Consider the following 18,321-nt stretch of genomic DNA (forward strand, 5'->3'; position numbering starts at 1 on the left):
GATTTGAAGCTTATCAGTTTTATGGCCTCCTTGCCCCACAGGCAGTATCTCCAGGTCAGGTCTCTGGAGTATGGAGTGAGTACAATGATGTATTTCTCTCCCAGTGATAATCTCTGCTCTAGGAGCTAAGCACTTGGTGGAATGGGGGTAGAGGAGGGGAATGGCACCCTCAGGTCTTCCTGGCTTGGTCCTCCCAGTATGGGACTCCCACCTTACAGGCTGCAACAGTAGCAGTCAGTGCTACAGCAGCACCACACCCAAGGTAGATCCTACATTCCCACCCCGCCCCCCCCACCCCCGCCATCTCTTGGCCACATTCACTTGGGAACTTAGCTTCATCAATAGAATGGGAAGTGTTGACCCTCTGCTCTTCCCAGTAAGGTGGATACCTGAGCCCCAAGGGGGAAGAGGGAGCGCAATCAGAGAAGATACTTTTTCAGTATTTTAAAATTTGTCAGAGACTTGTTTTGTGGCCTAGCATACAGTCTAAGTGGAGAATATTCCATGTGCACTTGAAAAGAATGTGTATTTGTATTCTGCTGTCGACATGTGAATGTCTGTTAGGTTTAGTTGTTTTATGATGTTGTTCAAGTCCTCAGTTTCTTTATTGATCATCTTCCTGGGTGTTCTATATATTATTGAAAGTCAGGTATTGATATTTCCAACTATTATTGAAGAATTGTCTGTTTCCAGTTTCATTAGTTCTTGCTTGATATAGTTTGGAGCTCTGTTTGCATATATGTTTATAGTTGTTATGTCTTCTTCATGGTTCACCTTTTTATCAATATGTACTGTACTACTTTGTCTCCTGTGATAACTTTTGACTAAAGTCCATTTGTCGTTTTATTACTATAGCTACCCGGCTCTCTTTTGGTTCTTCGCATGGAATATCTTTTTTCATCTTTTTACTTTCAACTTATTTTTGATTTCCATAAATACATGGAGCCAAAAACATACTTTTCTAGTTTTGTAGAAATTGGCTTTTTCTTTTGAGCACTTCTTCAGTGCTTCACCATTTACAGCTCTGCCTTAGTCTTCACTTTCTGCTTGTGTGACGCCTAAAGGTCAGCCAGAGTTGATAGCTTAGGGTCTTCTCACATTTTTTCCAAGGATGTGTTTGGACTCAGTTATGCACATGACCTTCTAACTTCCCCTGTATGTGTGAGAGCTTTTAAAAGCCCTTTTCTCCCAAGTATCTTTTTCAGTTTCTTTCTCCCCAGGCTTTCCTATCTGGCTGTTGATGGCCCCAACACTTATCCCTGTTCCAGACAGGTACAGTACTACATTTGCTTTTAAATGGTTTTGACAAATGCTGCCACCCAGAATGCTCCTTCTACCCTGCAGAAGCTCCAAGGCAGGTGAGACAAAGACAAGCCCTTAAGCTGATCCTTCAGGAAGGTTACCAGCCTGCACAAAGCACACCCCACTTTGCCATTTTCAGTGAGGTCTATATGCATGTACTTTACTACATCTGTAAATTTCTATCTATGTAGTTTAGGGATTCACAGATACACAAGAATGTGAAGAAATTCTTTGCTATGCTAGCAAATTTAAGATGCAGATAACTTCTGGTAGGAAGAAGAGGTTTGGTGGTAGGAAGATGGTTGTTTGACATATGGTTCTTTATATATATTCTAGATAGTTGACATTCTTTATGGTGAATTTATGTAGCTGAGTGTGTGTCTGTTGCGTATGCATAATAGAACAGGGGTCCTCAACCCCCGGGCCGTGGACCAGTACCGGTCCATGGCCCGTTAGGAACTGGTCCACACAGCAGGAGGTGAGCAGCAGGCAAGCGAGCGAAGCTTCATCTGCCACTCCCCATCACTAGCATTAACGCCTGAACCATATCACCAACCCCCACCCCCGTCCATGGAAAAATTGTCTTCCATGAAAGCAGTCCCTGGTGCTAAAAAGCTTGGGGACCACTATAATAGAACATTAAATCTGGCACTCAAACATTTTTTTAAAGTAGAAAATTACGTATGTGTTTATTCTAATGTCTTGCTTTTTAAAATAAAGCTATAAAACATCACACTTAAAATTTTTAAAAGAAACATATTTAGAATATGGATGAAACCTTTATTTGTTAATTTGTGTAGATTGTCTACAGTTATTCTCTAGATTTTATATTAGTTGTGCCCTTTCTGCAAGAACAAGAATAGGAAGTCCTGAAGGTCTTGAATGTAGTTGATGGTCTACTATCTTTTTTTTTTTTTTTTTTTTTTTTTTTTAACGTTTGAAGAGAAGAAAAAGAAAATAGAATACTGGCAATAGCACTGAAATGGATATTAGGAGATCTCTGTCTTTGTCCTTCTGATATTTATCCAGCATTGTAAACGTGGGCAGTTTATTTTCCTATTCTAGTCCATTTCTCTCATCTTGGTCCTCAACTGTAAAATAGGAGTTGGACCAGACAGGTTAAGGGCTGTTTCAGCTCTATAATATCAGAAGCAGCAGCATTATTCTATGGAAAGAGTATAGACTTTGGAGCCAGGCAAATTTGTGTTCAGCCACTTTTTGGTTAATAAAGTCTAAAGTAAGCTTTCTGACTTGTGTAGTCATTTTCTAATGGTTAAGATGGGGTTATTAACATCCATCTCATAGAGTTGTGGAGGAATAAACAAGGTACATAATGTCTTGTAAGTGTGCACAAATGCAGTCTGCTCACCAGCATTCTTCATACCCCCATCACATAACTACATCATTTGAAGTAGTTGGAGAAAAGACAAAAATCTTTGTAACCTTTTACTTGGTTCCCATATATATATATATATATATATATATATATATATATATATATATATGGATTATGTTGTGAGTTACACTTGAGCAAGGTAAAAACTCTTGTAGAGGCATTAAAGAACTTTTGTTTTTTACTTTAGATTCTTTAAACTTATGTTTTATTTATTTTATTAGTATTAAATTAGCATCTTATAGAAAGTTAAGTATTAAAGGTTATGACTAAAGTTTTCGTTGACTTACCATCTTCTTTGACCTAATGTCTCTCAATGTCTACTACTTGGAAAGTCTCTCTCTCTCTCTGTCTCTCTCTCTCTCTCTCTCTCTCACACACACACACACACACACACACACACACTTTTTCTGTGGGCTAATGTAAGCATGCAAATAACTGATTTTCTACTTCTTTTAAAAATAATAACTTGTATCTCTGTTAATTAAAACATAATAACATACTTAGAAAATATAAACAAATAAAAATAAGCAAAAATCTCACCACCCAGAGGTAGCCTCTGTTAATACTTAGATATATATCTTAGCAGCATTATCAGTACCAAAGTTCAACTCAGTGTGTCTATGTGCCAGTCTGTTTTTCTTTATGCACCCATACTTGTAATAACTCTACAAGCATACTTCATTTTATTGTGCTTCACTTTTTTGCGCTTCACAGATACTGCACTTTTTACAAATTGAGGGTTTATGGCAACCCTGCATCAAACAGGTCTATTAGTGACATTTTTTCACCAGCATTTACTAATGTCATGTCTCTGTGTCACATTTTGGTAATTCTTAAAATATTTCCAACTTTTTCATTTGTTATGGTGATCTGTGATCAGTGATCTTTGATGTTACTATTGCAAAAAGATTATGATTCTCTGTAAGCTCAGGTGATGGTTACATTTTTAAGCAATAAAGTATCTTTTAATTAAGGTGTGTACATTTTTTAGGCGTAATGCTATTGAACATTTAATAGACTACAGCATGGTGTCAACATAACTTTTATATGCATTGGGAAACCAAAAATTTCATGTGACACACTTTGTGATAGTCGCTTTACTGTGGTGGTCTGGAACCGAACCCTCAATATCTTGAGCTATGCCTGTATGTGCTATTTAAAGTCAGGTCCTTTAAAGCATACTCTGTTTAATGTTTTACTTTAAACATATCTTGAATACTTTACCTGTCATTAAGAAACTTAAGTACATTCTTAATGGTTGCATAGTTCTGTGTATATAAATGTATCACGAAAACATACTACGCTTATACTTAGTTATCTTTTTCCACAGTTGTGATACTTGTCCCAAGATGAATTTCTAGGATGAATCTGAGAAAAAAATTTCTTTTGATACTAATTGTAAGATTGTCCTACAGAGAAGATTTGCCAGTAAAGTAATATCTGCTTCTCTACAGTTTCCCTGGCTATAGGAATTGACAGTTTAAAATGATCTTTGAAAATAAATACTATAGGTGAAAAATGGTATGGATTCTTTTATAACTGATTACAAAGGAGGTTAAACTCCACTCTCCCCCTTTTTAGCTATTCTCCTGCAAATTGCTTCTTCATCTCACTAACTTTTTCTGAATTTTTTTGAAATCATTCTTAGTTGACAGAAACCATATAATTGGTTCTCATGGACATCAAATAACACTATCGGCATTTTTATACTTGTAAAGTAGTAGTTTATTTATTAGCATCATTTCCTTTCCCTTTTGCCAGAAATTTCACCATAAAAGAATGAGAAGGGAGATTATTAAAACAACTTTACAATTTATATACATTCCCGCAAGAAATGTATGAGAGTGCCTATCCTTAAACTCTCACCACTGTTTTTGGATTATCACTAGTGTCCTGGGTTACAAAATGGCTTCTTAACTTAGTTTTAATTTATACTACTCTAATTATGAGTAAAGTTCTTTTTCTGTGAATTATTTGTATTCTTTACTTTTTCTTTCTAATTTTTAGGAATTCTTTATATATTAGGGAAATTACCCTTTTGTGTGCTGTATGCATTGCAGATACTTTTCTTGGTTTGTTGTTTTCAGGGTTGGTTATTGTGGCTTATTTTATTAGGTTGCTTCAGAATCACTGGTGAAAGTATTGACTAGGACAGGGCTCTTTCACATATTCCTAATGGGTAAGTTGATAATCGTTGCCCTTTCGGTACATTTATTAATTGTGAATTTGCTTAAGAGAAATATCCAACTCAGGTTTCTGCTCCGATTTCCACCTTCAACCCAGTAGAAAACAGTGGTAGTTTTACTAGCCTGTGGCTAGCCAGGAAAACCAGCAGCTTTGCTGCCAAATCAGGTGGACTTGATTCGGGGCTTGATTTGGGGCCAAGAAGGGAGTGGGAGGAACTTGGCTTTGTCAGCTAAAAGTAGCAAACTTGGTTTGAAAGAAAGGGGACAACCTGCAGCTTTGCTAACCAGGCAAAAAAAGTTAAGAATAAAAAGCCAAACAGATATAAGCAGCTATACAATATGGTGGAGATGGATACTGCAGTAAAGTCCTAGCAAGTTACTAAAAAGAAAACAACCACCGGTAGAAAAACAAATGAGAATCCAGAGTTGCTACAGTGTATTAACTAACATGTCCAGCTTTCAGCCAAATATTATGAGATATGCAAAGAAACAGGAAACTGTAATAAATATTCAGGGGAAAGAACAGAAGCCACACATAAAACTACATGTTGTACAATTCTGTTTACATGGAATTTCTAGATAAGGTGTAACTATGGAAAGCAGATGAGTGGTTCCCTAAATTTGGGGGTGGGAAGGACCTTTTGGGATGCTGGAAGTACTCCAAAACTGTATTGATGAGTGTACAACTGTATAAATTCACTAAAAATCATTGATCTGTACATTTAAAATGAGTGAATTTCATGATATGTAAATTATACCTCAGTAAAGCTGTTAAATATGGAGGGGGAACCAACATCTTTGATGGTACTCTGGATCTCCCTGTTGTGACTACCTGTTTGCTGTTCTGTTTTCAAATGTAAATAACCATTTGTGGTTTATAAAAGTAAGTGAAGATAACAACTGGAGGTACTTACAAGCAGTACCTAATTTTTATGTAGAAGTGAATAATTCTTGTTAAAGTGACAGTGTACAATGCTCTTAAATTGTATATTCACTTTTCTTTGAGGCACTCTTCCTTCCTTCAACCATTTATCTCCTCTAGCTTACTTAATTAAGAGACATCCACTTTTCTTCACCTCTCCTTTAATGCTGATTGTGACTTTTAAGTGCTCCTCATAGAATGTTCCCAATGTTATCATCCTGACTTTCTTGCCTGGCTACTTTGCTGATTGCCTAGTTCATTGTGTCATGCTGCAAGTACATGATGTGACAGGAACTCTTGTATGTGAGGAACCTACATAAATACATTTGGGTGAGTATATTAGTATAGATGCCATTATTGAAAGGGGGAATTACTCAAACAATCCATACAGTAGAAACATGATATAGTGCAGAATCTTTGTGCTACAGCCCTTTTCCCCTTAGACCTCTGTAGTAATTAATCCTGTTTTCTATATGTATTTTAACAGTGAGGAGAAAAATGGGGCCATCCTGATTTTTGTTCCTTTAATCAAACATGATACTTGTGATTTTTTTTAATCTTGGTGGTTTCTTATTTTTATTGTTTATTTCTAGTACAGATTTTGAATGTGCATCTTCATTTGTAGTTTGGCTTTTTTTTATACCTTTTATATCTTTTTGTTTTTATGTATCTTTCAGGTAGCTTTCTTCAGTCTTTGTTTTCTTATTTCATTCTATTGTTTCATTGGTTGTAGACACAGAGCAGATATTTCCTTCTGCATTTTGAATGAAGTCCTTCCTTTTTTTCCCCTTAGTAGTTTCTTTTTATAGGACTCATGTGCTTTTCTTCACTCATTAATTATTCTTAAATGAAAACACTTCTCCAGACTTGATTCCTTGTACTGGAATGTAATCTCAACACCTCCACCCATACCCCTGCAAAGTGCAATACTTACGTAGCTCTTCTGGATGTTGCCTCTTTTCTTTTATAGACTTTTCCAAGTTGCAAAGCACCATCTAATCACTAATGTCCTGGCCAGGTTATGATGACTAATTATGTGTCCAAATAGATGTAGTTTAAGAACAGCCAATTGGGAGGAACTTTTATGAGACAGTACACATTATCTGGTAGGGAACACTCTGATAGGGACAAAGTCTTATCTGAGAACCTGTGTGTCTGAGATAGAGGTAGATTTCTGTGGAATATAATTCTTCAGCATTGCCTGTTATATCTCATTCTGTGTTTTTAGTTGGTCAGAACTTGGGGGTCTGAGAGACGAGTAATATTTGTAGTTTCCAGGGCTGTTCTAACTTCGTAGCCCTTTTGATTTTCATAAATATGTCAATGGAAAGGTGAAGGAAGGTGAATCAGATATTGTTATAAGTTTCCACGTTATTTTGTGATTTTATGTTTTTGATCTTACTATTAAGCTATATGTTATTTTTTGATTTGTGACAGTTTTGGAAAGTATGCCTTTGTATAATAAAATCTGTAAGTATTAATTTCATTCAGATTTCAAGTGTTATATGGCATAAAGTTTTATGGTTTTATTTCTTAAAAAATTAATTTTCATTAATTTAAATGAAATCCTCACGTTTCCTCATAATATAATTTGAGAAAGTAATTGTTTTATGACTGTTTAAATACTTCTTCCCTCTTGATTCAGTCAGTTAAACTTTTTGATTAGTAAATGAAACTTCTTTTCTTTGTAGTAAAGCACTCAACTGTGTGGGATATTGCGTAAATCTTAGAAGACTGCAATAAAGCGGCAATGTCTCGAGAACCCACCCCACCTCTCTCTGGAGATATGTCTACTGGTCCTATAGCAGAAAGCTGGTGTTACACACAGGTACATGCTGTTAAAAATGCCTTCCTTTATGTCACTTACAAATTGTGTAGTATTTTGAGAATATTGTGAAACACTTTGGCATTGTTACTAGAAGTGTTAGAAGAGTGGGTCAAAGAATGTTTAACATGTGACAGGTCAAGAGTGTAAAAGTCATCATTGTAAAAGTGCTTTTCTGAATGTTTTAGGTTAAAGTTGTAAAATTTTCCTACATGTGGACCATTAATAACTTCAGTTTTTGTCGAGAGGAAATGGGTGAAGTGTTAAAAAGTTCAACGTTCTCATCCAGCCCCAGTGACAAAATGAAATGGTAAGATGTTTGTTTGTTTTGGGTGTTTGTTTTTGATATGATCATCGGCTACTTTAAAATTTTGTTGTTACTGTTTCTGAATGGATATTTGTCTAATTTTATATTAGATTTGTAATAAGTTCCTAATAGTATAGAGAATTGTAAAGAACTGTGAGGATATTGACAGGAGTGCTGTTCTATTATTTAGATTTAACAAATGATTTCAGTATTGCCTCTCTCTTGAATGTTTAAAGTATTATTTTCCTCCTTGTGAGCCTATTGTTTTATTTTAGGTGCCTGAGGGTAAATCCAAAGGGATTAGATGATGAAAGTAAAGACTACTTGTCCTTATATTTGCTTTTAGTCAGCTGTCCAAAAAGTGAAGTTCGAGCAAAATTCAAATTTTCCCTTCTGAACGCTAAAAGGGAAGAAACAAAAGCAATGGGTAAGTGATTTCCAAACTGACTTGAAGAAGTCTCTCTGTAACTATGTACTGTGACTTCCGCACTTTTACTTAGAGAAACTTAGGATTTTTTTCCCTAAAATCTAAAATCTGCTTAACCCAAAACATTTCATTTTGGCTGTTAATTTTAAATGCCAGTGTAGAGTTACAGTTGTTTTACTAAGTCTTAGACTTCCTAAGACATGTAAAATTAGTTTTAAATCATATTAAAATTTAAATTTTTTATGCCCTAAAATGACATTCACTTTTCACTTGTAAAAACAGCTGCTGTCAGGGCAAGATGCCTGGTTCAATGCCTGGCATATATAATAGGTGTTCAGGAAACATTTCTTTTTCTTCCTTGCCATTTTTGCCAGATAATAAAATCTGAAGAACAATGTGAAAGGAGTTTGAATGTCCTGATATTTTGTCACTAGAATTTTTTTGAGCAGTGGGCTGAACACTGACTGAAAGGAAATCAGTTTTTCTTAGTCTCAGGACCTATTAAATTCAGTTCAAGCTTCTGAATTATAGCCAACTGAAACCATGTAGCCTGGCACTTCATAACAGAAGATCATTGTAGGAAATGTACAGTGTGCATAGTAGGAAAATACATCATGAACTGCTGCATTAAATTTGAAGTGATTTCTGGAAGTGAATAACAAAAATCAAGTACTAACCTCACTACAAAAAACACTCCAAATACACACTTTAATAATATATTTTGTTGCTAAGGTAATACATAGTTTCACATGTGTTTTCACATTGTCTGACATTTAAGACAGGCGAGTGTCTTAGTTCAGGCTGCTATAACAAAGTGACATAGACTGGGTGGCCTATAAACAACAGACATTTATTTCTCACAAATCTGGAGGCTGGGAATCCAAGATCAGGGTGCCAGCATAGTCAGATTCTAGTCTGACTGTTCTACTTATAGACTGCCAGTGTTTCACTGTGTCTTCACATGATGGAAAGGGCTAGGAAGCACTAATCCTTACATTCATGAGGGTATCTACCCTCATGACCTCATCTAATCCCACTCACTGGCCTCTTAATACCGTCACTTTGGGGATAGGGTTTCAACATGAAACTTTTGAGGGGATACAAACGTTCAGTCCTTAACATGGAGCATCTCAGTTAGATTTATTACTGGTTTTCTACCTCCAACTTGTATAACAGATAATGAATACTTTCTGTAAAGGACCTTGTTTATTTCATAATATACAGTTGTTAATCAGTATGTTAGGCATTTGAAACATTTACTTCAGACACTTATTAAATCTTTTACTAATCATACTAAGACCGTCTTCTGGACTTTTATGAAAATTGTTTTTAGAGGTAATGGGACTATGTCTGAAGACCTAGAAATGATAGGGGACTTTATTTTAGCTTTTTTACCAGTTAATGGATTTTTCTCTAGTTCAGTGAAACTTAAGTCAGTGGGATGGTTATCCCAGGAAAGCTTACAGGATGCCCTGGTGATATAGAGCATCCATTTTTAAAGGGAGAAACAAGAAATGAGAGGTATGTTTCTATGTTGGTTCTGATATTAGGTGATGAATAGTATGCGTATGCCAATGTATTTTAATCCTACTTCATTGTTAAAGGGCTTGGATTGTTTGAAAGATCTCTTCCTTCTCCTTGAGATTTGATCTGGCTTTTCTTCTACTTAGATACCTAGGAATCTGAAAGTGAGCTCATTGGTAATGGCCAGAATTTGTGCTAGGCTGTGAAATGATCTGGTTCTACCTAATGTAACTCTTTTGACATTTTACCTATGAACACACATATCTGTAATTTTTATGATGGATGTGTTGGCCCAGTCCTATTTTTGCACATTCATTTAACTGTGTTATCATTAACAAAATGTTTCTTGGATACTTGTTTATTTAAACTTTTATTCTGTTTTCCACCAGAAAGCCAAAGAGCATATCGATTTGTACAAGGGAAAGACTGGGGTTTTAAAAAATTCATTCGAAGGGATTTTTTGCTTGATGAAGCTAATGGTCTTTTACCAGATGACAAGCTTACATTATTTTGTGAGGTGGGTACATTTTTTATTCAAGGAACTCAGTGTTTGGCTATATTTAGTGATAAAGCAAAAATATACACTAAGTAACTGGTATAATTTGTAATATTTTATATGTAAATATTTAACCACATAAAAGCTGACTGAATTTTCTTAGAAATCAATGTAGTAGCCCAGTCTGAAAAAATTCTGTCATACTTTTAAGCTATAAATTGTATATACAGTTATACTACCACATACTAAATACTTCGTCCTCATAGGAAGACTATGGATGTGTATAGCTTCATATCAAGATTTCTGAATATCTTCTTCATTCTGAATAATTCTAAATAGATGGCAGTATTTTCTGTCATATTCAGATTGATGATATTAAACATTATTACTAGTTTATCAGTTTGAATCTGTACTTGAACGGTAGTGAAAGTGCCTGAAAAAAGGCTGGGAAGCTTTTTGTTCATTCAAGCAGTTGGGTTCATTTATTCAAATAGATGTTAGCATTATAAGCAAAAGCATCTCAAAATTTTTAAGATATACCTATGTCTGTTGACAGACTTATAAGATGTAATCATATGCATGAAATGTCATCTTTTGAAAGTTACCAGCATTGCCCCTTCTAATAATTTACACTTATGATTTGTCTTAATTTGAGGCTTGAACTTGCTTCTGTCATTGTTATTACATAGCTTTATCTATATGAATTGTTGAGATGATCAGGTAACCTCAGCATTAAATATATTTCAGTAGGTTATTGTAGACAGATGAGTGTCTTGGAAGCACAATAACTTCCTTAACTGCTACTAAGGTAGCTTTACTCTTTTTATAGAAAATGTGTAAAATTTCTTGGCAAGATTTACAAACTAATTATATATTATGCTGTGTCAGAAGAATAATTGAAATATGGCCCCAGAGACTACATTGTGCAAATATAGTGCATCTTATTTTCACTTAGACAAGTTAAATGAACTGTATAATGAATTTGTTATGAATGCAATTATTTGGTTGGTAAAGCGCATACCACAAGTGTCTTGAGCAGAGCTTATCATTAAATAATTTGATAAAAATATATACTAAAGCATTTGTTGCCAATAGATAAGATACTCTAAGTAGTATTCTAAATAATTGTAGGTTATGTTATTTAAGCATTCTTAACGTAGAATCTTTTCAGAATTTTAGCAGTTATCTTAAATTTCAGCATGTTAATTTTTTTTAATCACATAATCTTAGAATTTAAAGGACCCTAAAGGCTGTGTAATCCAGTTAAGAAAAAAAACTACTGCAGCTAAAAGTCTTTTTGTGAATAAGCATTTTAAGAAAATATTTCTTTTTTTAGAATTGAAATATTGTTTACTAAGTATATTTCCCTAAGTATATTTTATTGGAAACTAGACAACCAAAAAGTTCAGAATGAAGGCTGAAATTAAGATTTTTTTTTTGATACATGTTTTTGAAGTATACTTTTTATTCACATCCTAAATTAAATTATACAAGCTAGTGACCTCCTAAAAATCAAACCCACCATGACATATATTTTAAGTTGACATTGATCAAATTCAGTTTTGGATACTGTAATACATACCTTTACTGATGTAGACCTTTATACCCTGGGCACTGTATTTAACATAGGTGGGCAAAAAGTGCTTTGAACAAACATTCCTTGTGCCCTTTCCCGCTTTCTTCCGTACCTCTCACTGATGCCCTTCCTTCTACAGCATCTCCAGCACTGCTTGCAGAAGAGGAGGAAGCATTGCACTGGCCTACCTAAAGAACTGCCTCCTCCCCTCCCCTGCAAGTGGTGCTGTAGACAGGTAAGGCAGTCTGGTGCTACCCTTTGGTGCAAGACATAAATAATCTTGCAAGCTCCATACTATGAATCAAATAGCCAGAGGTAGAAATTTCTGGCAGTGTAAACAGTTCTGCCCCTTCTCTCCCAAAGTGATGCAGAAAACAGGAATTGAGGAATAAGTAGGAAAAATAGAAAATTGGTTAGATTGCTTTATCTTTTGGAATCCAACAGATTTTAAATAATCTCATGGTCCAAAGACCCATGTTATTCTATGGTATACAGAAGACTGTAATACAGGTAGAATATACGTAATGAATTGTTCATAAAATTAAATTAATTCATTTAGAAGGACTTTTTTTTCCCTCCTATTTTTCTGTTGCTAAGTTAACCTTTCTATTTTAAAATACTTTTGATAGTGGATGGAAGTTGGGTTTTATTCTCTAAAAATGACAAAATGGAAAATTGACAACCCGATTTCTATCATCTGCATTCTAAAAAAGGATACCTGTCTATGAAAGCCAGAAAGTCTAAGTCCCAGTATTCTAGAAGATGATATGAAATTGGACTACTAGAAGTTTCTCACTTTGGAGCCAGTGTAAAGGATGGTTAGGTAGTTGATTAGAGTGGCAAAATTTGTAGTACTATGCACCTTTGGATAGTCTAGCTAGCCTTCAGAATTAGTTTAGAGAATTGAGAGTTTTAAAAATAGGAACCAGTAGTCCCAGATTTCCAGGGAAGTCACAGCTGATTAGAGCCTGCACATGTTCATCTTTAGTCTAAATTATATTCTCAGAGTTGATCCAAAAGCAAATTTGAAAAAGAGCTGTCAAATGAGTTTGAGGTTTTACGTTGTCAGTTTTGAGTATTGTGCATTTGTTTTATTTTGAAAGAACAACAGTTTAACCTCAGGAAAGAATCTCAGCCTTTCTTCTGAATTTTTTACTCTAGGTTCCATTCAGTAAGAATATTCATTGCCTATATTTGAATATGTACTAGAAAAAACAAAAATTTTACCAATTTCTTAATTATAGGTATCAAAGAAAATCATCAGAATTCATTGCATATCAGTTTTAATTAGATCATTAATTTCTGCTCTGTAAATAGTCCCTTGAATACTCGTCAGAGTATGAAATGTTAGTTATGTCTTACTTAAAATTTGTGGTTGCTGTGATAATAGTATGTAGATGTGTATGCCAATAATATAAATTCTTCTGAATTGTGATTATATATACAAAGTACAAATATATCATCATCGGTATCTATGCCCGATAATGATGGCTTTATTTTTTGATCCTTTTTTCCTTCTATCACCTGATTTTTGTAAAATTTTTACATTAAATATATTGTTTTGAGTTAAGATAGTTAGACAATAAGTAGAATTTAAGAAATCCTTTCCTAAATTTGAATAATATGGTCACGTTTTCATGACTCCACTGCATACTTTATGCAAGTAATTGAATTGTTCAGTTTAATCCAGTTTCTGCTCTCTAGAAATTTCAAGAGCAGTGCTGATATGAACAAGTAAACACTGTCTTTGTGATCCTAACTAAACCCTGAATATTAATACCAACATTTTTGATTTATGTATTGTTAAGTTATAATGTATGGTGTAACAGAGCAATCAGGTAAGGATTAGTGAAGCTTTTTTTGTCTGTTTTGTAGTTTGTAAAATTTTAGAAACAATTTGAATAATTAAAGACTTAATAGAAGAATCTTTATTCATGAACTTACTTATGTGCACAATGTCTTGGCTCCTATATTTAGAAGAACATCTCAGAAGATTGTTGTGATAAATCCCTTCAGAACCATAATTGCATTAACGTACTACTAATTTTTTTAAAACTCCAAAGAAATACTGTCTAGTACAAAGAATGCTATAAAAAGGGATGTAGGTCTGGTCTTCCTCTGATACTGACTAGCAGTGGATTTAGGACACTTTAGTTACCTTCTCTGGATCTCACTTTTTTCAAATTTTTTTTAAAAAATGAGGTGATTGGATTAGATAATTTCTATGATGTGTGATTCCAAAAGGTTAATAAAAGCAGAAAAACAAAATGGTTAATAAAAATATCCTCCGAAAATAAAGTTTTTCTTTAGAAGTGTCTATTCATTCATATGAGATAGATGTTATTACATCTGGGTGAATGAGGACTAATGAGATTTAATATTCTCCAAACATTTTATATTGGACCATTATAATACTTTCTTAGTAGCATGTTAGTAGTTTGGTCCAATTTATCCATTTCCAATTTATAATTTCTACATAGTTTACTGTATTTGTCCTTATTTATACCTACTTTTAATTAACAAAAGCCTTACGAAATATGTTTTTAAATGAACACAGTCATCTATTGCTGCATAACAAACAACCATAAAGCTTAGTAGCTTGAAACAGTAGATAACTAATATAGCACTTTTTGTGAAAGATGGTTCATTTACTCTTGACACATTTGATTTACTAGTTGAGGTAGTATTTTCTTCAATTTATTAAATGTAATATGAAATTCCTGGTAATAGTATATTCCTTTTCTTAAAAAATTAGTGTGCCAAACTTAGTCAGTAGTGTTTTAAGACTTTATTCAGTATGTAGTCATCTTTCATGAGAGATAATTTAATCCATATATATTGGACTCCATATGAAAGCAATGTTGCAGTCATACCAAGTTTTATTTATTAATTATTTCATAGGTAAATAAAAGGTCTGCAAATCGAACTAAATTATATTTATATTGTTCTTACTGTTGATTTTTTTAAATAAAAGATTTCCATGAACATTAATAACTACATTGGTTTTGTGAGAATTCTTATACTTTAAAATTTAAATCAATATTCCTAGATATTTAAATCAATTTGTTTAGAGATGAAACATATAGGGACAACACTTAAAATACTTCCCAAATTGCATATTGTAGGCTGTAGTTTTATAAAACATTTTAAAATACTCCAAAAAGTCATAAGTGTGATGCTGTGTTTATTGAATGTATAATAAACATTAAATGTTGATAGGTCTGTAGTGTGAGGAAATAAAAATTAAAGAAATTTCTTTCTCCTCACAAAAATACCTTCTCCTTGTTTGAATTTGGAATCATATTATGACCATTTTCTTGTTGAGAAATACTTTTTGTGATTAATAGCTGAGCATTCCAAGGAATCATTAAGCCATTTATTTACATAAAATGTCACTTTAAAATGATCTAGTTCGTTTCAAATTTTTTTCTATATTATTTCTCTCCTTTAAATTGTGTCCTTAAATTCACTTCCCAAGTATTACCATTTTTGATCAGGAGTACATTGAATTTTCTACATGATTTTAATGATAAGTTTAAGTTTAGACTTAGTAGCTTATTATTGATACTAATTTCTAAAAGTGTTTTTTCTTGCTGTCCCTTTTTTATTAGGTGAGTGTGGTCCAAGATTCAGTAAATATATCAGGACATACTAATACAAATACTTTAAAGGTGCCTGAATGTCGACTAGCAGATGATTTAGGTAATCTCTGGGAAAACACAAGATTTACAGATTGCAGTTTTTTCGTGAGAGGACAAGAATTTAAAGCTCATAAATCTGTACTTGCAGGTACTTTCTACTTTTGGTTAATATAGTACCTTTCTTTCATAAATTTGTACATTAAATAATGATGCTTAATCTTGTTACAGCTCGATCCCCAGTTTTTAATGCAATGTTTGAACATGAAATGGAAGAAAGCAAAAAGGTAAACATGGTTTAAAGGGCTAATATTTGTACAAATGTAGAATAGTGGAATGTATATTTTAAAAGTGAAGGTGCATTTTCTTATGATTTTAGAAAGAAATAGAAGGATGGGGGAAATATGTTCTATCATAGAAAAATAGATGTAGCTTAATGTGGGTGAATATTCCAAATAACAGCTATTTTGACAGCTATTTGCTACCAGCTATTTCTGGTAGCAAAATAAGTGGGTAGTTGTTATGCAAAAGGATAGCTATCCAAAAGGACTGTACTGGTCCATAACTATTTGAGAGTTCTCCAGTTAAGATGTATATTCCTTCTTTCTAGACTTTGAGTTGATTTTGGAACTTGTTTTCTAGAACAAAAACAATTCCTACATTCTTTTTACCACTATAATAAGAGGATATTTATTGGATTTAATAAAGGACATAAATTATGTCATTATTAGTATGCATGAATTGTAATCAAGATATTACCTATTTGGTTTTCTCAGATATTTCTCTTTCACCTGTCATCTTGAAATGTAGTCAGATTAAAGTCCAGAGGTTGATTTTTGCGAGTTGCATTACATGTGAGCCTTATTGCTCCAACTAGGCAACTCCTGAGTTTATTTATATGGCTCAGCTTTATTCTCCCTGCAGAACTAGAAGCTGCAACAAAGTAGCTTCTTTCTTTCCTTTGATTATTGGTCTGGGCAGGTAGTATGATCAGCCTTCTGATCAATGATGTCAAATGTTACTGTCATCAAAGGGTCAGAAAAGTTTGGTATTGTTTAGTGTTAAGTATTTAGCTTCTTTGATCTCAGGAGAGAAACCAAATACAAAGATACAGGAGTAAAAAAGCAACTAGTCCTCTTTGGACTTGAGTATGTCTCAAGTAAAGAGGTGAGGTGCCTGTAGATAATATTACATGCCGTTTTTGTAGGAGAGTTCTGAGGTAGTGGGCTCTGGTATGTTCTCAAATACCTGACCTTACCTTTGCTTAAAGCTGGGACTAGAACCAGTGATTATTGGGTCTTAGGCATTGTATTATGACCTAATTCTTTTCAACAACAAAAAAAGTTAATAGCCATCTTCTTCTAAAATAGAGGTCAGAAATTGAATACAGATGTATTTAGTTTGGCCTTACAGATTTTTTTGTTTTTGTTTGAACTCTTTTTAACTGAGAAATTGGGGGTTATATTCCTACATGGTAGTGCTTGACTTGGTGTACTTGTCTTAGACCTGCCTGCTTCACTTTGCCTGCTTACTTAGCTTACTGAAGATTTACTTACCTCAATTTTAAAATACACTTTGGGGCTTTTAAGTTACTGTCAGTTTTGCTTTGGTTCATTTGTGTATGTGTGTGTTCTTGAAATATAACTTTTTTTTGTTGTTTTCAATACCAGAATCGAGTGGAAATAAATGATGTAGACCCTGAGGTTTTTAAAGAAATGATGAGATTCATTTACACAGGGAAGGCGCCAAATCTTGACAAAATGGCTGACAACTTGTTGGCAGCTGCAGACAAAGTAAGTAATTAGGTCTTAAAGAGCTGAAAAATGTCCTCAAGCTTGATGTATCTAGAAAACTATCATCAAATGAGAACCCACAATAACTTGAAATATTGAACTAATTTATACTGTTTGTGGATGGCTCTTGAGAGTATTATGAAATAACACACAGTGGGATAATATAGAAATGAAATTTTTTTAAATCAATAAGACATAAAAATATCTTGAGCCAATTTACAGAAATGGCAGATTAACTGTAGACTCAATAGTTTTGAGTGTATCATTACCCTGTTTTATGAGAACACACACACAATAACATATATAATCTATGGCAATTTTGAGATATTCTTAGTGTTAAGATACAATGCATGACCTTTGTCTAAAAAAGGAAAAAAATATTGGGTATTTTTTTCTAATTTAATCTTGTATTCATAGATTTATTTTTTAATATAAGAGTATAGAGAAAAAAACAATGTTAATTTTATAATGTTCTTTTATAATGGTGATTTCCTGAAGGTAGGGAAACTACAAAAATTTCAGGAAATCTCAAAGCCAGTAGTTCTCAATCCTCAAAGCACTAAAGCACTTTGGGAGCTTTCTCCAAAAGGATTAATGTCCATGCCACTTCTGTCTGTGTGTGTGTGTATGTAAGTGTGTGTGTGTATGTATGTATGTATATGTATATATAGTGATAATTATACTCATTTTGAAAAATGTTACCATTGGGAGAAACTGGGCCAAGTGTATATTACTATCTCAATAAAAATTTAAATGTAAAAATGCCATTATAATAGAATCAAAAATATGAAATACGTAGACATAAATCTGACAAAATATGTTCAAGACCTGTATGCTGAAAATTATAATATACTGCTAATAGAAATTAAGATAGACCTCAATAAATGGGGAGAAAAATCTTGTTCATGGACTGGATATCTTAACATTGT

At 33.6% G+C, this 18,321-nt stretch overlaps 1 protein-coding gene across 7 annotated transcripts in view; it reads left to right on the plus strand.

Annotated features, from left to right (window-relative positions):
• SPOPL (speckle type BTB/POZ protein like) overlaps nt 1-18,321 on the plus strand; it is a 74,634-nt gene that overhangs the window by 33,462 nt on the left and 22,851 nt on the right. For 5 of the 7 annotated variants that reach the window (XR_005020648.1, XR_005020647.1, XM_036858343.1 and 2 more), the window contains 8 exons: nt 7,498-7,634; nt 7,820-7,941; nt 8,214-8,365; nt 10,279-10,406; nt 12,101-12,196; nt 15,573-15,750; nt 15,831-15,886; nt 17,270-17,392. Coding sequence is in view for 5 of the 7 variants with exons in the window: in XM_036858343.1 (XP_036714238.1) it covers nt 7,557-7,634; nt 7,820-7,941; nt 8,214-8,365; nt 10,279-10,406; nt 12,101-12,196; nt 15,573-15,750; nt 15,831-15,886; nt 17,270-17,392 (933 nt within the window). In the remaining 2 variants the exon portion in view is untranslated. Of the gene's footprint in view, nt 1-4,815; nt 4,878-7,497; nt 7,635-7,819; nt 7,942-8,213; nt 8,366-10,278; nt 10,407-12,100; nt 12,197-15,572; nt 15,751-15,830; nt 15,887-17,269; nt 17,393-18,321 lie in introns of those variants that run through there. The other 2 variants (XM_036858344.1, XM_036858345.1) reach the window with 2 other exon arrangements.

This window comes from Balaenoptera musculus, chromosome 7 (assembly GCF_009873245.2).
Source record: "Balaenoptera musculus isolate JJ_BM4_2016_0621 chromosome 7, mBalMus1.pri.v3, whole genome shotgun sequence".
In the NCBI taxonomy this organism is placed as follows: Eukaryota; Metazoa; Chordata; class Mammalia; order Artiodactyla; family Balaenopteridae; genus Balaenoptera; species Balaenoptera musculus.